The 20963-nt window shown below is 44.8% G+C and overlaps 1 protein-coding gene across 1 annotated transcript; it reads right to left on the minus strand.

Annotated features, from left to right (window-relative positions):
- Positions 1-957: 957 nt before the first annotated feature.
- LOC144766865 (hemoglobin subunit beta-2-like) lies at positions 958-19423 on the minus strand. The gene is made up of 3 exons (XM_078650577.1): positions 19329-19423; positions 5668-5890; positions 958-1219 (listed from the first exon to the last, which is right to left on the minus strand). The coding sequence occupies exons 1-3, from the start codon at positions 19418-19420 to the stop codon at positions 1091-1093; spliced, it is 444 nt and encodes a 147-aa protein (XP_078506703.1). The 5' UTR covers positions 19421-19423; the 3' UTR covers positions 958-1090.
- Positions 19424-20963: the final 1540 nt, after the last annotated feature.

Genomic DNA, 20963 nt, shown 5'->3' on the forward strand with positions numbered 1-20963 from the left:
GCCGGAACATGGTGGATCCGTTGTGTTCGACTCAGACATTTTGACTACTAGAATCATCACAAATTTACATGCGAAACTCTGGGGGAAACGGGGAATGACCACAGTAAACAGGTGTGGTATTCCCGATTCCCTGTGAATTCCAAATTTTCAGAGGACCTTTAGGGATCAACTCGCGATCGTGGCCTCATCAGGGTTATGAGATCTGTGGGAACATGATGGTTCTGTTGTGTTTTAATTCAGATATTTGAATACTAAATCAGCTGAAATGTTCGGGCGAAGATCTGGGGAAAACGGGACATTTCCACAGGAAATGTGTGTGGTATTCCTGTATCCCAAGGAATTCCTAATTTTCAGAGGACCTCCAGGGATCAACTCGCGATCCAGCGCTCTGTGCCCTCAGTTTTTATGATGCCCCTCTTTATTGACGATAACTCCTGATGGCAATACTAGACTGTTTAATACCATCTTGATATTGGGGCACCTGAGTGGTAAGACTAGAGTTGTTCAAATTTGAATGGTCCACACTTTCTGCAATTACCTGATAGGGGAATGGGTGAAACCTCAGTTTAACATTTGGTGTTTATATGCTTAATGCTACTTGAAATGGGCCATGAAGCAATAAGCAGTTCTTTAGTGCTTTGGAGTTAGGATCTGAGAAGCAGCCATGAAGCTGGTGGTGGTAATGAGGGACTGACATGCAGTGTAGCCGGTCTGTTTTCAGATTACAGCTAGGTTAAAGACTGAGAGAAAAAATCTACTGATTCTACACTGATATCTTTAAGTGCTCGTGGACCTTTCAGCTGTTGCTGGGGTAACCATGTTGTGAAGCGGGACTGTTTAATTTATCTGAGACTGTGCATTATGTGTATTATGTGGAAGTAATAAGCAAAAGTTGCAAATAAGCTATTTTGTTTTGAAGGAGCAAAATAAAGAAGATACAAGTGGTTGCAAGGGCACTGATGCTCTTTATTGATGTTAACACATTTCCCCGAATGCCTGCGGTAAGCAACACACGGTGTGCCACCCACAGACTACATTAACAGACCACCAGCCACAGACTGATGTCTAAAGTGTATGAACAGAGTGTCCTCTAGTGGTAGTGCCTGGACAGAGCAGCGCAGGACACTGCCAGGAACTTCTCCCAGGCCGCGTGCACCTCAGGGGTGAAGGCTGCTCCCAGTTTTTGGGCCAAGACGATCAACAGGCAGTTTCCAAGGAGCTGAGGAGGGAAAACAAAAGGGACTGTTAATGACGGTGCACAGGCAGAGAAACACGAGAAGGAGCAAACGAGAGACTTCATTACAGAGAAGGCCATTGTTTTCTCAGCGTTAAAGACAAAAGCAACAGCTAGGCATCTGTCTATTCCAAGAGAAACATAAATGATAAAAGATGATCTTTGTCTCTAGGAATGTCCTCATAGGAGTGCTAGATCCCCTATCTCTCTCTCAATCTCTCTCTCTCTGTCTCTCTCACACACACACACACCTAAACACCCACACACGCACACATACACACACTGTCTCTCTAACTCTGTCTATTGATGTTATGTTACGTTATGTATTTGACATTTAGCAGGTGTGTGTGCCTGGCCTTGCCAGTGGTTGCTTGGTTAATTGAAAAGCCAAGTCTTCAGCTTCTTGCAGAATTGAAGAAGAGATGGGATGGCTTGAATGTGGAGTGGGAGGTCATTCCATGCTTTAGGAGTGATGTAAGAGAGCGCCTGTCCTCCTGTCAGTGGCGGCCGTTGACATTTGAAAGTGGTTAGGCGGGTGTCTATGCTGAATGTCAGAGCTGCTAAATACCAGAGCTGTCTTGTCTTTATTTCACCTCATGCTGCTTTGATCCATCAATGAACTCTGCAGTCCCTATATCTCACTGAGTAAGATAGGTTTCTGTTCATCCCTACTTTTTCACAGGTTTTCCATATTTCTCTTCCTCTTTCTTTCCCCTTTTGCTCCGTTCTCTCTCTCTTTCTGGGTCAAAGCCTTTTGCTCCTTCCTCTCTCTTTTTCTGGGTCAAAGTCTGATGAGTAAAAATAAATTCTGGCACCGGACAAAGAGTACCAGTGGGCCCACCGGCTACCACTGGCTCAAATTAACCTTGCACACAGGGACAGCCAGTGGCTGGCGTGCAGATCAGCCACCTGCCTCTTCTCGCACTGCTACATCTCTGATGTAGTTCCTGTGCCTTTAATCTTGTTCCTCGTACCTCTGCACCCGCGAGCAGTCGCAGCCACCAACCTCCAGTGCTACAAAGCACCTTTTCAACAACCTCTGCATGGAGGCTTGAAACGCCTCAGTGCTTCCCGCTGGCAGCAGCAGGGCTCATTTGTAGACAGCGCTCCTTCCAGCCCCCGCTTCGGCTGTACATTGACGCGTTTTATGAAGGACGGTAATTGGGGGTGCAAAAGCCTTCCCGTTTATGTGCCTGGCACTACAAGCAGCTAAAGATGGTGTCTCTCTCTCTCACAGTTTGAACTTTTTCCTCAGTTTTTTTTATGGCACTTTTGATTGATATCTGCAAAGGTGAATTTTTTATATGTTTGAAGATGAAAGGCCCCATTCTGGGTTTGAAATACCCTGATAGTATATCCCACTGGAACAGTGTAACCCACACACACGGTTCCTGGCGCAAAACTGCCTTTGTGAAGCCAGAATATGCATAAAGACCCTGGATGGCAGAATAGATTTCAGCAGAATTTAGGTAAGTTTGTTTTAGAGATGAAGTCCTAAACTTCTATGCCTAAAATATTTGAAGAAATTTCACAGTGCCAGACTGGCCATCCAGGCAGGGTCAGACTGGTGCCAAAAATAGGTTTGGAGAACCCCCAAAAAGTGGCACAAACTTTCACAAAACATAAGTTGGTTAGTATCAAGCAGGCCCGGTTCTTGTGGGAGGGCCGGGTGGGCCAGGCCCTCGCAAAAGAGCCCTGCCAAGGTCTGTATTCAAGCAGAGTGTCCATTCATTTTTTCTTTTTCGATGGTCTGTGTGCCCTAACACTGTTTAAACACCTCACTTATATGGTGTTGACTTAGGATCCTAAAAGTATCTGCATGACAGTATAGGTGTGCACGTCAGCAGGCACAGATCTTAATGCCTCACACACACAAAAGAACACCAAGCTGTCTGACACTCCCGCTACAGCAGAAGACAGTAATTGCAAGAGCCCATAGCAAGTGGGAGTCAGGCAGCAAAATGTCACACACATCAGGGACCCAAAAAACTCACCTCGCCGCCTCAGCTCCTGGCCGGTCCGACTCCCGCAGTCCTGCGTTTTCCTGCTGCTCTCCTCAGGAAAGCCTCCCACAGGAAGCTTCCCTCCCCTCCGCCAATAACAACGCTGCAATGGCAGTGTTGTGATTGGTGTGGTGCAGGCGCAACGCGCCCCAGCCAGGTGCCTAATGGGAGGCCCTTTTCTCTATGTAGGCTGCATGCAGCCTATACAGAGAAAAGGGAGAGTGCGCATGGCTGCTCTGGTCGGCCCCAGGCCAACTAAAGCAGTCAGGGCCCACAACAGTGGGCAAGCCATTCCCCCCAGCCCTCGAGCAGGACCACCCACCTGCTCACCCACAACCAGGGACTTCTGCTTTCTCGCGGTGCGAAAAGCAGAAGCATAAAATGGGAGTTTTACCATTTTATGTTTCTGCTCCTTGCACTGCGAGAAAGCAGTGAGGCGATGCACCCACCCCACTATGGAGGAGCCACCACTGCCTCCTGATCTGGTTATGTGTATGTATGGGATGTATGCAAATAGGAATCCTGTGAAGCGGAGGTGTCGCGTTGATTGGTGGAAGGTGACGCGACTGTTCAGGTAGGTGGGGCCTAAGTTGTGCAGTGCCTCCTGCGCACACATTCTGAATCTCTCATCTCACTCACACATTCAACTCCTTTTCATACACAAGCATTCTCTTTATGATTCTTCTCTCACTGCCTGCATCTCTCATTTCTTTGCTATCACATGCTCTCTTAGTTTTTTTTCCTCAGGAAAAGGGTAAAGCAAGGACTTTAAATGGTTACTAAATGTAAGCCAGTCAAGCATAGAACAGAGAGGAATGGATACTGTTCCAAGCAAAAGGAGGCAAGACAGCGAAGCAGCCACTTCCTGCACAAGTGTGATGAAAGCTGGGAACCTTCAGCAAAAACCATGGAAGATCTCACTGGGCACGATTGAACAATCATAGAGTGGCAATTTTCCAGTAAACAACAATTAGGATTTTGGTTTTAAAGCTATTGTCCCAAATATAATATGAGTTTGTGTTGGATTGCATAACTCTTGTGGCAACCTCAACTCAAAATAATGTTTTCCATTTAGTAAGCAAGTTAGTAAATGCAAAGTAATGCAATGCAGTGCATAGATCTTCCTTGCAGTACTTTGCAGTAGGTATACGTTACGGGGGTGGAGCATAGGCGTTCTCATGAGTCCACCTATGTATTTTGATGCAATCCCAGATTTTCAAAGACTTCTATACATGGTTTCATGCCAAAATGGTCTGGTCACCCAAAAGAGGCGTGATGAGGAGCAATATCTTTATTTACCCTTGTTACATACTCTTTCCATGTGTTCTGCTTGCATTCTGCAGCACACTGGGAAAGTGGAATATGCCTCTAATGATTATTTGTTAATAGGAAGGTGCCCCTTCCTGCACAAAAAGAAACCTGACCATAATGCAGACACCCTTACACTATGGTGTAAGGGTGTCTGCATTGGCACTAGGCATCACAGAGTGTGCCAGTTCCAGGAGAGAGTAGAAGTACTCCATATCTTTGTAAATACGGAGCAGTTCTGCTCTCTCCCTTACATACAATACCACAAAGCAAGTTCCCTTGCTTCACTGCATTCATGAAACAATAATACAGGTACCTCTCTGAGTCTAAGTTGGGCAAGGGAAAATCCTTCATGGTTGATGAATATCCTGTGTGGCATTCCAGGTCTAAAGGTCTAACGTCGTCCTGGAACACAAAACGACACCCCAGATATCGGGGGGATACCGAGACTAACCATGAGCAACCAGTTTCCCTTTTTTGAACCACTTGGCCACACTCAGCCTTCAGGGTGCATGCAGATGACATCAGCCCTGTAGGTAGAGGCCTTGTGGCATGCTATAGTGAGAGCACTGGACCCAATCTCAGCCACAAAAGAAATCTGAGGAGCCAGAGGAAAAACTGAACCACAAACCACTCCAAGCTTTGTAACTGATGAACATATTGAGAGACATTGGCTGAGTTCTGTGGGCCAGGTAATCAGGATCAAGTGTGTTAACAAATGGGATTTTCTTATTTGTCAGATTTAAACTGAATATGTTAATTCACCTTCATGTGTTGATGAAGAGCGTGCATCCTGAGGACTAGGTTTTATCGGAGGCTGAGGGCAGTCAGGTTCTAAAATTGTGTGTCATGGGTATAGTTGTGGCAAAGTATCCTCAATGTTGGAATTGGATGGATCAGTCAAACACTTTATATAATTAATAGAACGGGAATGAGAGCAGAGCCTGATGGATCCCTGCTGGACACTTCATAAAAGGTGGCACAGTAAGGCTAAAATCGAAGATTGGTCAGTGACAAACTGTTTAAACCAGCTCAAGGCCTGAGTTCTTTCAGCTGTTTAAGACAGTCGTTGATTCTATATGAAATTCTAAGAGTCAAACAAGAGATGGGTTTTCTCCTCACCTGGAAGTTCTGAGGGTCCACGTGCAGGGTGTCCGCGTGCAGCTCACTCAGTTGGGCCAATTTGCTCTTGATGTCATCGAGGTGGCTGACAGCTCCTCCCATAGCAGACAGGACCTTCTTGCCATGGGCGGCAACCTTGGTATTGCCAGCGATGGCCGCTGCAGAAGAAAGGTCTCCAAAGCTGCTGAAGTACCTCTGGGTCCAGGGGAAGACAACCAGCACTCTAACAAAGAGGCAACAAGGCAATATATGGTTAACGTCTGAATACTGATACCATAAAGATGTTATCTTTGATTGGAAAAAAAACACAGGAACAGTAAAACTGTTTAAAACGTTCAGAGAAAATGGACATCAACAAATGAAAGAACAGAGGTATATGGGGGCTACAAACAGCTACATGGCCACAACAAAAACCAGTGGCAGATCCTCATACCTCCCGCCCCTCACCTTTGAACCTCACTACCACCACTGATTTGAGTTACTACACACGCGTCTGATTGTAGGAAACAGCAAAAGCCTACTTTTTCAACCAAGTTCTCTGATCAATACTGTCCAGGCCAAGGCATCAGCCTTCATCTGAGAATACAACATCTGACTCTCATAATGTAAGCATAACTCCGCCTGATGCAGGCTACAGCACCCTGCCCTCGTGATATAAACCAGGTTCCAAGTAATGTTACAATACCCTTTTAGTAGACAAAGGACTGCAAGAAAATCAGCAGCACCAACCCTTTTGTTGCATATCTATCCCTTGGTACCTGTCAGAGTCTCCTGCGTCCCCTAAGCTTGAGCCGGCACCAAAGTAGGAACATATTGCCTTCTATATCACCGTTACTTTTACCCTGTCCTTTGCCTTCTATATCACCCTTACTTTTAACCTGTCCTTTGCCTTCTATAACAACCTTACCTTACGCTGTCCTTTGCCCTCTATATCACCCTTACTTTTACCCTGTCCTTTGCCTTCTACAATAGCCTTACTTTACTCTGTCCTTTGCCTTCTATATCACCCTTTCTTTTCCACTGTCCTTTGCCTTCTATATCACCCTTACCTTTACGCTGTCCTTTGCCTGCTATATCAGCCTTACTTTACCCTGTCCTTAGCCTTCTATATGACCCTTTCTTTTACGCTGTCCTTTGCCTTCTATATCAGCTTTACTTTTACGCTATCCTTTGCCTTCTATATCAGCCTTACTTTACCCTGTCCTTTGCCTTCTATATCACCCTTTCTTTTACGCTGTCCTTTGCCTTCTATATCAGCTTTACTTTTACGCTATCCTTTCCCTTCTATATCAGCCTTACTTTACCCTGTCCTTTGCCTTCTATATCACCCTTTCTTTTATGCTGTCCTTTGCCTTCTATATCACCCTTACTTTATTCTGTCCTTTGAGTTCTATATCACCCTTTCTTTTACGCGGTCCTTTGCCTTCTATATCAGCCTTACTTTACCCTGTCCTTTGCCTTCTATATCAGCCTTACTTTACCCTGTACTTTGCCTTCTATATCAGCCTTACTTTTACGCTATCCTTTGCCCTCTATATCAGCCTTACTTTACCCTGTCCTTTGCCTTCTATCTCACCCTTAATTTTACCCTGTCCTTTGCCTTCTATATCAGCCTTACTTTTACGCTATTCTTTACCTTCTATATCAGCCTTACTTTACCCTGTCCTTTGCCTTCTATATCACCCTTACTTTTACGCTATCCTTTGCCCTCTATATCAGCCTTACTTTACCCTGTCCTTTGCCTTCTATCTCACCCTTACTTTTACCCTGTCCTTTGCCTTCTATATCAGCCTTACTTTTACGCTAATCTTTACCTTCTATATCAGCCTTACTTTACCCTGTCCTTTGCCTTCTATATCACCCTTACTTTTAAGCTATCCTTCGCCTTCTGTATCAACCTTACTTTACCCTGTCCTTTGCCTTCTATATCACCCTTACATTTACCCTGTCCTTTGACTTCTATATCAGCCTTACTTTACCCTGTCCTTTGCCTTCTATATCACCCTTACTTTTACCCTGTCCTTTGCCTTCTATATCACCCTTACTTTTACGCCATCCTTTGCCTTCTATATCAGCCTTACTTTACCCTGTCCTTTGCCTTCTATATCACCCTTACTTTACTCTGTCCTTTGCCTTCTATATCACCCTTACTTTTACGCTATCCTTTGCCTTCTATATCACTCTTACTTTACTCTGTCCTTTGCCTTCTATATCACCCTTACTTTTACGCTATACTTTGCCTTCTATATCACCCTTACTTTTACGCTGTCCTTTGCCTTCTATATCACCCTTACTTTTACGCTATCCTTTGCCTTCTATATCAGCCTTACTTTACCCTGTCCTTTGCCTTCTATATCACCCTTACTTTACTCTGTATTTTGCCTTCTATATCACCCTTACTTTTACGCTATCCTTTGCCTTCTATATCACCCTTACTTTACTCTGTCCTTTGCCTTCTATATCACCCTTACTTTTACGCTATCCTTTGCCTTGTATATCACCCTTACTTTTACGCTGTCCTTTGCCTTCTATATCACCCTTACTTTTATGCTATCCTTTGCCTTCTATATCAGCCTTACTTTACCCTGTCCTTGCCTTCTATATCACCCTTACTTTACTCTGTACTTTACCTTCTATATATCGCCCTTACTTTTATGCTGTGCTTTGTCTTTTATATTACCATTGTCTTAGGCCATCCTGGGCAGCCAGGATCAAGTACCGCTGCATGTCCCATCTTCCTCCTCCTGTTGACTATCAGCCCTTCCTCCTCTCGCTCCTCCTCTTCCTCCCTTCTCCCTGTTGCTCTGGATAGGGTTAGGGAGATGAGTCCCTTCTCCCTTTCTACTGTTACCTACAACAAGGAATAACAAATACTTCGGTGCTCCCATCCCAGGGGGCACAGGCAGGAATGATTCAACAAGTACTGTAAGCAGGAGTGCCCTTTCGCTGCCTGATGTGTTAAGTGCCGCAGTGTGGTGTGAGGGCGATGGCTCGAGGCACTTCTTGCCTTCTCTGTAGGATAGAATCTACCCTGGTGACCCACATCCCCCTCTAGTGGCGTCTTAGAGGGAAATCTGGAAGGCAACTGGGACCAGCATGCATTTCATCTACAGTGGCAACCCTGCATACTTCAATGCTGTCTTCAGGACCATGCCACATGACCCTAAGGAGTGCCCATTTCCTCCTGCCCACCCATGAGACTGGTAGAAGCTAACATGCGTGCATTGTCTGGGTCTGCAGGTTACCTCAGAGGATCCTGGGCTTAATTTGCACTGGTGGTTGCAGGTGGCGGGGACCTACTTTCATTTGTGTTGCCCAGGACTGATTTTTCATCATTAGTCTTTGACCCAGACTAAGAGAGCGAAAGGCTGAAAAGGGAGAAAGGAGGTAGAGAAACATGGGGAGGCAGTGACAGTGGAAGAAAGCAGAGAGAAGAATCTACAAGAAAGCGAGAAGCAGTCAGAAAGTGTAGGGTAGTGAAAGAACGAGTATCAAGCAACTAAGGAAGAACCAGAATGAGCCAATTTTGATATTCAGCAAGCCGGCATTTGGTAGACCTGGCTGTAGGCTTCTAAGCACTCCGGACCCCTGCACTTACTTACTTACTTTCTTATTTATTTATGTATTTGTTTGTTTTTGTGTTTGTTTGTTTATCTAATTACTACAAATGAAGCACTCATTCACTCATGACAATAGGTACTCCCATACAACTGTCCAAGCGTGGCCCTTTGCTAGGGATCCCCTTGCCCCAGATCTGTTGTGTAACTTGTCTCTAAGGACAAATATTATGGCAGGGGGGCTGCTTTAATGCACTGATCCACCTGTCCTGTCTTTATATTGTTGCTTATGTATGTTGTCTACTTACTGCTCCTCTTCTTGGGTGCCATGTGCAATGTTACCTCAAGCATCACAAAGGCATTCCACTTTACTGAAGCGTGGGGCAAGCTGATTTCATTACAAGAACGGAGGCTACATTATGCAATGACTTTTAATTGCAGATCCAAGTCAGTCGCATCACAATATAAAGGTTCCAATAAGAACACTGAGAAGAAGTAATAGACAAAACATAGCAACCATCAGCCTCTTTTAAATGCGGCTCCAAGCAGATAAGTAGCTCACTTCATTCTCTCTAATATAAGTTTTTTATCTCTACCTTGTTGTTAGATATTTATCTGGGGAGGTTTGACTTAAGGCAGGTTAATCACTTAACATTACCTTGCCTTTCTTTATTCTTGATGTTGATCTGATTTATCGGTATGCACCTGTTACAACGCATTCGTTACTCCGCACTACCATTACAACGCGACTTTTATAACGCATACCATTACAACGCATTGCGCTGGGGGGCGCTATAGGATAGGGAATGGTATAATTTACTATCCAACACCTTCCCTAGGGTCCACGGGGACTGGAGTTAGAATAGTAAATTATACTTACCACTATCCAGCACCCCAAAGCGCTATGCGTTGTAATGGTATGCGTTGTAATGGTCGCGTTGTAATGGTAGGTAGTTGTAACGGTATGCGGAGTAACGTCATACATCCGATTTATCATTATGTGGCCTAAACCCACTTCCTACCCCCCATCCTCCCCCGATCTGCAATTTATGGAGATCCCCCCTCCCTCCCTTTTACCCCTTTGTCTTGACATCGCTGGTTTCACTCTACCCCTAGACATATTATGCTGCGATATCGCCCCGTGATTGCGCTTCACCGCGATAAAATATTATGCTGCGATATCGCCCCGTGATTGCGCTTCACCGCGATAAAAACTAAAGCTTTGCTTTACTCAGGGACGCGTTACTACGCAGGTTATTTATCACTTGCGTCCGCTCACATACTAGGGCCGGGCCCGCGGTAGGCCCGACATGCGCGTGTAACCGGAGGGGCTGGCCCGACATGCGCGCGTAGCCTGGGGCGCCCGTCCGATACACGCCCGCAGGCTGGGGCGCTGAGCCACTCACCTTAAATGAAGCGCCGCATGCCCTCATCTCCGCGGAGCCTTTTCCCCTCCGGCAATCCCTCATCTGCCGAAGGCAGCAATCATAACGCGCGTTAGAGGAAAGTACCTCGGCGAGTCTCACGCTTCGTGAGTGTCTCGCCTAGGGACTTTCCTCAATCCTCTGCCGTCCGACAGTTGATTATCAGCTGTTTGAAGACACCTCGGCACCGCGACTTCACCGTCTACACATTTAGGCGATTTAAAGCGCCAGGTCTCTCAAACAGAGGTTGGGGGTTTATTACTTAAATTAAGATGGATAACGCTTCTGACTCAGACTCAGAGGGCAATAATGCTACAACTCCTTCCTTTAATAAGGAGGATTTTCGATCCATGATTCAAAAAGAAATGAAGTCCTGTTTAAGGGAGACCTTCGCTAATCTTGCCCCCTATAAAAGACCTCTTCTTTCCCAAGAAGAAGTATCTGATACGTTTGCTGGTCAAAAAGCGGGAGCAAAACGCACAAAGAAAAATAATAACATTTCTACTGGAATGCAGGTGAGCACGGGAGGTCCTAGCACCTCTGATATTGTTGGTGGTCTTAGCACCACAAAATCCTTGGGAGGTCCTTACACCTCAAATAATAGAGATGTCTTCTATGACTCACTTTCTTCGGGTGCCCCTTGCGGCGAAAAAATACCTTGGACGCCCTTAGCGGCTCACTATCCCAAAGTGCTCAATACTACCGGGATGACTCCGATGATGACGATGATATGGATCCAGACGAATACGTCCTGGACTTGGATGATGGGGATGTTGGAATTTTTGATGAGGAGGACGAACTCCCCTCTACATCTAAAGATTCTATCCTAAACCCCTTGGGAGAAGAGATGTTCTCCCCCTTAAATCTAAAGCATCCCCGTTCCACTCTATGGTCTCCACAGGAACACGTATCTAAATGTATTAAAAAATGGATCCGTTTCCCTCTCGAAAGAGGGACAAGAAATATCCTAAGAGCCGAATTCTCTAGACCCTCAATTGACGAAAAGGCATGTTATGCCCCTAATATGGATCCTGAGCTAATTAAATACCTCTTTATACTTGGGCGCGACCCCAGAAAGGGTCTTGAGAAAGCCTTTAAAGGATGCCAAGATCGCCTGCTGGATGTACTTGGCCCACTAAGCAGGATTCTTGACTCCGCCGAGGAGTGTTACCTCAAAGGCACCCAACTTGATACAAACCTTATAAGGGGTTGGAGTCAAAGAGCCCTCATTCTCCTTGGTAATGCCAATTCCAGCATTAACGCTGAGAGACGTAGACTAATCCTCTTTAAACTAGACCTTAAACTTACAGACATGGCTGACAAGGAGCCATCCTCAAACCCAAAAGGCCTGCTCTTTGGCGAAGAGCTTATAAGATCTCTAGGGAAATACGTCTCGACCTTTACTGCACTCGACAAGGCACAAAAGAATATCAAACGAGTGTTCAGTAATAGTGTTTTCGGGAGGGCCGGAAGAAGGGGCCTTTCTTCCGGCCGAATCAACCAGAGGCCCTATCAGAGATCACGTCCTTATGGAAGAGGTGGACAACAAAATAATTATAACAACGGCTTCTACCGTGGAAGAGGAAACAGAGCCAGAGGTGCAAGATCACGAGCTTCCTTCGCGTCAAACCCTCCAAGTAAGTCTCAAGCTTTCACCTTCCCCATCTATCCCTCCGAAGGTGGGAGGGAGACTCAGCCTTTTTTCAAAAAAATGGGAAGAAATAACTCAAGACCCTTGGGTCCTTTCCACAGTAACAGGCTTTATGATAGACTTCACTCAAACTCCTATTCAAACCTCTCTACCAAGAGATATTCCTATTTCATTAGAAAAAGAGAAAATAGTCGAGGAAGAGATCCACTCTATGCTGGAGAAAGGAGCTATAATAGAAGTCCCCTTAGATTCCTTAACCTTCGTAAGCTCTTTGTTCCTTGTAGAGAAAAAAGGAAAAGGTTGGAGACCAGTTATAAATTTGAAGGGTCTCAACAAATTTCTGGTCTACAGGCACTTCAAAATGGAAGGAATACATCTCCTAAGAGACCTCCTTCAAAAAGAAGACTGGTTAGTAAAACTAGACTTGAAGGATGCCTACTTCACTATCCCGATGGCGGAAATACATCAACCTTACCTACAGTTTCTCTGGAAAAATCATCTTTATCAGTTCAAGGCTCTCCCCTTCGGACTTTCCTCCGCCCCTTGGTGCTTTACCAAGGTAATGAGAGCAGTAGCCTCTTTCCTAAGAGAACGAGGAATTCGACTTATCATTTACCTCGACGACATTTTGATTTTGTCTCAAGATTTACCCCAAATTCTTATAGACCTGGAAACGACTATGAATCTGTTAGAGAGTCTAGGCTTCATCATCAACAAAGAGAAGTCTATTCTAACCCCCTCGAAATCTCTAGAGTTTTTGGGTTTCACTCTAAACACTTCCAAGTGTCTCTTCCTTTTACCTCCTTCAAAAATCTCGAAGATCAAGAAAGAGATTCGTCATGTCCTAAGGCAGGAGGACATCCCTTTAAGGGAACTGGCGAGACTTCTAGGTCTCTTATCTTCCTCCATCCAAGCGATTTTCCCAGGCCCCCTGAATTACCGGGCCCTGCAAAGGATAAAAGGAAGGGCGTTGAGATCCGGTCTCTGGTACGAAGACCGAATCACCTTAGATTTACCCCCAAGACCAAAATATGACTCTCTCTGGGATGTAAATTTAATTCTAGATCTCTTCACTTCCTGGCCAGATAATTCTCTTTTGAACAGAAAACTTCTTTCTTTTAAACTCGCAACTCTTCTTTGCCTCATCTCCTGCCGTAGAGTTTCAGATGTTAAGGCTCTAGAGATCTCTAATAGATCTTATAACTTATGTGGAGTTAAATTTGAAATCTTTAGAAGAACTAAGACCATGTCTGATTCAATTTTTTATCCCCGTTTTGATCCTTCTCCAAAACTTTGTGTTGTTGAATGTATGAAGGCTTATGATAGAACAATGTCTAACCTTCGTCCTCTTAATGAGAATCAGCTTCTCATTTCCTTTATTAAACCTCATAAGGCTGTCTCTTCCACCTCGATTGCCAGATGGGTTAAATCTGCTATGTCCCTAGCTGGTATTGATATATCCAAATTTCAGGCTCATTCCGTTAGAGGTGCCATGGCAAGTAAGTCCCTTTGGTCCGGAGGTAAGTTGGATGATATCCTTAAAGCTGCCGACTGGTCTAATGCTAATACCTTTGCAAGACATTATTGTAAACCTATTGATCACATGTCTAATGTAGTTTTACAAGGCTACCAACATGCATAATGTAGCCTCCGTTCTTGTAATGAAATTGCGATTCTCCTATTAACATGCCTAGAGAATCTAGATTTCATTAAAGACACGGAGGCTCACATTATCCCACCCATCCCTTCCCTGTTTGGGTGTGGATATATAATTTATATTCTAAGTATGACTTAAATATGATATGATGTATTTTATGTTTATACTAAAATGTTATTTATGACTATTCAATTCTTTTTAGGATTTGTTTATTTATGATTACCCCTTTCTCTAGGATACAATTTTCATTGTTTCCTTTCTTTCAGGTAATCCTTCCACCTAATCTACTTTGGATGTTTCATCAAGAGACCGTCCGGTTGACTCCTTCGTTTATCCTCCACTTCGAATTTTCTGGAAACTACTACATCTTCTTTCTTCGCCTGATTTAAAAGAGGCTGATGGTTGCTATGTTTTGTCTATTACTTCTTCTCAGTGTTCTTATTGGAACCTTTATATTGTGATGCGACTGACTTGGATCTGCAATTAAAAGTCATTGCATAATGTGAGCCTCCGTGTCTTTAATGAAATCTAGATTCTCTAGGCATGTTAATAGGAGAATCGCAATTCTCCCTTCAGGCAGGTCTCATAGCTTTCACCTACCCAACACAATGCTCATTGTAGAAATGCTTAAACCAGCCTACAGGGGGCCTCTTGGGATATTACCATTCTTGTTAAGTGGCATTTCTCATGTTTAAATCTCATCACTGCTAGAGGAAGGTTAGACTGGTCATGCTTAATTTGCCCCACAAAAAATATGTAATAGTAAGTGCCAGGGCCTATGTATACCTCAGGAGGGTACTACAGATTCTAACATTCACTGTCACTGCTAGTGCTGACAAATGTCAGTACCAACGCTACCTGCTGACCATCACACTCTGGCAAATCTGACAATTTGGAATACTTTGGGTCACCCAAAGCTGTTAGAATGGCCTGGACATCCTGGCATTTTTTTGAATATGCATTGAATTATGCAAGATGCTGCTAATGTTCCCAGTTTAATTATAGCTGTTCTGTGCCACCATGTGGTGGAATGCCATAAAAATGTGCAAGAGTTTAAAAAAACAAGTGCGAGTTCTGAACCCTCCCAAACACCAGTACAAATAAAGCACTGAAACTGCGAGACTAGGGTTACAATACTGGAGGGAACGCTCACCACTGAAGGGAGTGCGGTGCTGGAGGAATGATCCTGTTGGGTGATGGTCACACTGCTGAGGGGAACAAACACTGTGGGGGCGTAAACTGTTGGTGGGAGGCCAAATCTTTCAGGGAGTGCATATTGTTATTGTTAATTTACATTTGTAAAGCGACAAATCACCAATGGTCTCTATGCGCTATTGACCCAGAACCCCAGAATTCCTTAATTAATTACTGGTCGCACAGAGAGTGGGGGAGACTTACCTGAATGACTCGGAGAACAGGATCGTTTTAAGTTTCTTTCTAAAAGGGTGTAGCCTAGCTTACCTACGTAGACTCTCCGGTAGCTTGTTCCAGAGCTGGGGGATCACAACGAGAAGGCACGCCCTCCCAACGTAGCTCTATTAAAGCGCGGGCAAGCCAGTCGGTGTGTCTCAGATGAACGGATACAACGACCAAGCACATAAGATTTCAAATGGTCTTTAGTGTAGCGAGGCTCTGCTCCAAACTGAGCTTTATGTGCAATGCACAGGCCTTTGAACCTAACCTTCTGCTTAATAGGGAGCCAATGTAGTTGTTGTAGCAAGGGTGTGGCGCATATTCTTCTAGGTACTTTGAAAATTAATCTCACTGCATAGTTTAAGACCACCTGAAGTTTCCCCAAAAGTTTCTCGGGAAGCCCTATGTAAACTGCGTTGCCATAATCCAGGCGTGACAGAATTAAGGCCGACACAACAGTGCGCATGGTGGAAAATGATACCAGAGGTGCAAGTTTCCGGAGTTTTCTTATCAGACCTACGCAACTCCCCACTACTGCAGATACCTGACTGTTTATGGTTAATTTGGTGTCTAACCTGATACCCAAGGTTTTCACAGCTTGCACTGGTGTTGGAGTAGTACCAAGCTCCTGTGGCCAAAAGAGACTAAACCATGGATTAGATCCTGTGGTAAGGGCCAAAACCTCTGTCTTGTCAGGGTTTACCTTAAGCTGGAGTTATGGAACACTCGGAAGCAGGCTTCTTCCAAGAGTAGCTCATAAGACACTGGTGGCTCTCCAACTACCTGTAAGTAGCTCTCCTCTGTACATCCCAGGGTAAAGTATTGGAAATGTTTGATTTGAGTTGATGTTTGTGCGTCAAAATAGCCTATTCAAGACAAAATAATGTGTATTTTCAGAACTCATAAAGTGATGTTTGAAGAAAAATGTCTGTGTTTCCAAAATATATTTAAAGCGGATTTTTGAGTGAGAAATCATGTGTTGAGGCCTATTACTAATATTATTACTTTTGAGCCATGAGCCCTATGCTGTTACTGGCATGTATTTCCTACGTAGAAGCACTCCAAACAGCTGGAGACTTTTTTAAATTACTGCTGGCAATCCTGGCTGATGCACTGAGTTGATCACTTCTTGTGACCTTGTATAGGCTGGCCACTAGTGTAGTCATGTCTGAAGTGGCCATTTTTACAACATTCAAAATATTAGTAGCCCGCAATGATTTTATTTGAACTTAAGTAGGTATTATTACATAGAAAGATGGAGACCCTGCCCTGGAGGGAGCATGCACTTCCGAAGAAGAGCGCCACCTGCTGGAGAGAGTCCATTATGCTTTAGGCAGGACATGCTGCAAGAGATGGCTGGCTCTCTGGGGAAAGCATGCTCTGTGAGGCTGAACACCACACTGCTGGGTGAGCTAGAAGGACTTTGAAGAAGTCCTGAGCATCTGGCACACTGCTGGTAGAGGCAGGGCCGGACTGACCGTAGCAGGCACCGGGCATTTCCCAGGTGGGCCGGAGGGGTGGGGGCCGGTTTTGTGCCCATGGGGACAGGTTTTGTCACTGGGGGCCAGGTTTGCAGCAGTGCTGCGATTTCGGCCCCCTGTAGTGCAATAAACGCGGAAGCGGCGGTGCTTCTTGCTAGCACTCCCCGGGCGGGTGGAGCAGCAGTTTGCCAGGGCTGGTGGCTGTTCCCAGTCCGGCCCAGGCTAGAGGCGACGCAACGCTGGGTGCTCTAGAACCCACAGGGCACTCATAGGGCACTGCTGAAGGGGCACTCAGAGTCCGGGAAGACTAGCATGTAACTGCTGCCCATTGGTGCTGGAGCCTCGCAGGTGACAAGACACTGCCGAAAAGAGAACACTCAGATGGAGGGTACATCCACTGCAGGGTTCTGTGCCACTCATAGGCACTGAATGTACTAAATGCCACTGCTGGTGCTCCGTAGCTCTAACAGGACTGTTCTGAAGAGAGCATGTGCTACTTTTAGGCAGAGAAATTACTGGTTAGCTTCTGTCCATTTATCCAGGAAAAGTGTTTTGAAGCCGGAGTATGCATTGGATGCATAGCTCTCAAGTTTCCCAGGTCCAAGCATGAATTGCTCATCTAGTTCATATTTTGCCTTTGCATTCTGGGACATGTAGTCCAAATGTAATAATGGGATAAACGGCGATACAGGCCCTAAAAATGAAATAAAAAACTTAGAAAGGATGAGCTACTCACGCATGGAGCTGGGAAGCATTAGAGCTCTGTTAAAAGAGGCAAGATGATTGTGTTCTGTCCTGCAGTAGCAATTTCAAAATAAAAAAAATTAGACCGTTACTGGGTGCAGCTTATTTAGAATGTTAAATGGCTGGTGCATGGTAGGCATGTTCGTTTGCAATGGCCGATAGACTCACTAGCCAAACCTATATCTCTTCAGTATTATAGTGGTATATTGATCTCCTTTGTATCAATATTTAAGCGTTCTTAAGGGTAAACAACCTTTACAACACAACTTTTACCACGCAGTGCCTTTACAACGCAACTTTTACAACGCAAACTATTACAACGCATTGCGCTGGGGGCTCGCTCTAGGATATGGAATGTGTTTAATGTACTATCCAACACCTTCCCTACTATCCACGGGGACTGGAGTTGGAATAGTAAATTAAACAATTCACTATCCAGCGCCTAAAAGCACTATGCGTTGTAATGGTATACGTTGTAAAAACCGCGTTGTAAAAGCATGCGATGTAAAAGCATGCGTTGTAATGTCATACTTCCGTTCTTAAGCTCGAAAGCAATAACCACTGTTAATTACCTTCACCAAGGCTTTAAGTGGAATGAAGAAACTAAGGGGTCTCTCAAAGGGGGGTGGCTGATGTAATTAAGGACGTGGCTTAAAAACAAAGTTAAATATCTGTGCTTAGCATAGTGTGCCCCCCTCCCCTCCCGACTGGCATTTCGCTGTTTCTGTTGTGCATCAAGACATATAATACAACAAGTAACATTACACCTACAACAAATCGGGGCTATTGGCTTTGCCAATGGTTGTTAGTTGTGTAAGCTAAATAAGCATCAACTATGGCTTCATAGTACATATTACTGAAAATGATTCAGTTCTGAAATGATGAGAGTGTGGAAGAACTATGCTGGGACTCTTTGAAGTAGCATTCCAGGCAGTGAAGGGTGTCATTGCTGCAAAGCTAAGATTTTTTTCCAACCTGAGGCTGACAACAAAATTGGAGAGCGCGATAGGGACCCGTCTCAGCACCTGGTTTTTAGAACTGCTCCCTGAGCACCGGTAGGACCCAGCCCACTTTAAGCCCTGACCCTCCCTGTAGTATTTGTCCAAAGCTGCAGGCCGAGGGAGGTAGGGCAACAAAAGCTATAGCCACAAAGGGAGCATTATGATTAGTGGAGAACAAGCGCCGTTACCCCCCTCAACACCGCTGGAAGGTAGTGGTACTAGTCCAATAGTGGCCCTTTGCTAGGAATCCCCGTGTATTTAACTGCAGGCGAAAAGGGCTTTAATGACCCTTCCCTCATTATAGGCCCTGGCCTGTGGTCTGGGCCATATTCACGGGAGGGCGGCTAACAGCTGTTAATGCCCACATTCGGTTTCAGGTATGCAGCTAAGATTATCTGGGCTACACCAGAGTCAAGGTATGTGGCTACACTTGAAGATGCAACAACAAACCAACCTCGTGGCACACTGGCTCTGTGACCACAGCAGGCCTGAGCCAGGGCACCGAACTTTGCATCCACCACCATCGCTGCTGGAAAGCACGCCACTATAGTTCAAAATAGGCTTGGGGTCAATATAAAGCCAAAGAGAGAATAGTAGAGAGATGATAAATAGAAAGGTAAACTGAGAGGAAAGAGTACATTATGAGATAATAGGAATGAAGAGGATGAGTGAGAAGAGCGAATATTGCAGTTAAGGATGGGGATGGTGTGACACAACAGATGGCTATAAATACCTGGCCAGGGTTTCTTGTCCATCAGCCGCCGCGTCCACCTGCGCCCACACTGAGGTGATGGCGGCCTTCTCTTCTGCTGTCCACTGGACCATTTTTGCTGGCGATGCTGGGAGGTTTGTTGAGTCAGATTCTGCTGCTGGAAGCTGCTGCTGCTGACGGCCTGCCAGGTCCTCTGAGATTTATAGGGCCAGCAGCCAAGTTTTCATTCCGCTGAGTCAGGCTGGGCCCTCTTATCTCCTCAGCCAGACTCGCCACCCCAATCACTCAACCCTTTCTGACGCCATCTTTCAAACAGAAGCACGTTTTACGCTTCATTCATCACGTCGCAAGTTTCCTGCATCAGGCCAAAATACTGCTCCTCATTTATTTATTTATTTAATTATTTATAAAGTTTTATGTAGGGGCTGGCACTGCTGGTCTGGAGTGAAGAGCTTCTAAAATGCCCGGTGGTGATCAGTCGAGGGAGTGACATCGATTTAAGTGTTGAGATAGGCGCTCTCTGTGGCAGTGAATTAGCCTAGCTGAAAGTTTATGTTCTTTTTGGGGTATTAAATTCCAAGAGTGGTTATTTTTTTATTTTTTTTTAGATAAGAGCCAGGCTCTTGCCAGAAGGCCCATGCAGCATGCACCACACATTGTCCCTGCAATGCTGCCAATGCTAGTAACAACACAGCTACTAACCATCATAACATCATACAAGTATTGTATTGTTTTGTATTGATATTGCATTTATACAGCGCTTACTATCCCTGACGAGGCATCAAAGCGTTTTTTTCGGGGTGTAGCACCCTACTCCGGAATCCATAAGGATTAGTGGTGAATTAGTATAGTGAAATCTGAAAGTAATTGTTGGATATTAGTCAGTTATTTAGATTGAGAAGGATAGCGGAGGGATAGAAGAGGAAAAAAAGGTTGGTCTGTCATTGTATAAGATAGTCTAGTATTGTATTGTAAGGTATGGTATGTTATGGCCCGTCAATGTATGGTATGGCATGGCCTGTCATTGCATAGGATAGTATGGTATGTTCTATCATAGCACAGTATGGTATGGTTTGTAATTGCATAGTATGGTACTGCCTTTCATTGGCTTGGCTGTCGTTGTGTGGTATCGTCTGTCATTGTACAGTGTGGTATGGTCTGGCCTGTCGTACAGTATGGTCTGACCTGTCATTGTATAGTATGGAGTGGACTATCATTGTATAGTATAGTATGTCTTGCCATTGCATGGTATAGGAGGAAACTGTATACTATAATATAGTATTGCCTAGCATTGCATAGTGTAATTTGGTGTGGTATGTTAGGCCCCTGTCATTGTTCGTTATGGTCTGTTATTGTATAGTATGGTATAGTCTGTCATTGTATAGTATAGTATGATATGGCCAGTCGTTGAATGTTATGATATGGTATAGGCTGTCATGGTATAGTGTGGCCTGTCATTGTATAGAATGATGTGGTAACAGATAAAGGGGTAAAACGCCATTGGGAAGTTGAGGAAAGGCACCCAGACGGAGGAGGGTACGGATGGAGCAGGTAAATGCAACATGGAGAGATGAGTGGAGAGAGGGCAACTTGAAGAAATATCAAGTCTGCAATACGACTATAGTCTGAAAAATATAAGTGGCTCGTGGACTTTGA

This window comes from Lissotriton helveticus, chromosome 7, assembly GCF_964261635.1.
Source record: "Lissotriton helveticus chromosome 7, aLisHel1.1, whole genome shotgun sequence".
Taxonomy (NCBI): domain Eukaryota; kingdom Metazoa; phylum Chordata; class Amphibia; order Caudata; family Salamandridae; genus Lissotriton; species Lissotriton helveticus.

Coding starts and splice junctions, on each gene's coding strand:
- LOC144766865 (XM_078650577.1), bottom strand. CDS start 19,420: ATGGTCCAGTGGACAGCAGAAGAGAAGGCCGCCATCACCTCAGTGTGG. Junction 5,891..19,328: donor GGACAAGAAACCCTGGCCAG/GTATTTATAGCC, acceptor CCTCTTTGTTAG/AGTGCTGGTTGTCTTCCCCT. Junction 1,220..5,667: donor TGGACCCTCAGAACTTCCAG/GTGAGGAGAAAA, acceptor TTCCCTCCTCAG/CTCCTTGGAAACTGCCTGTT.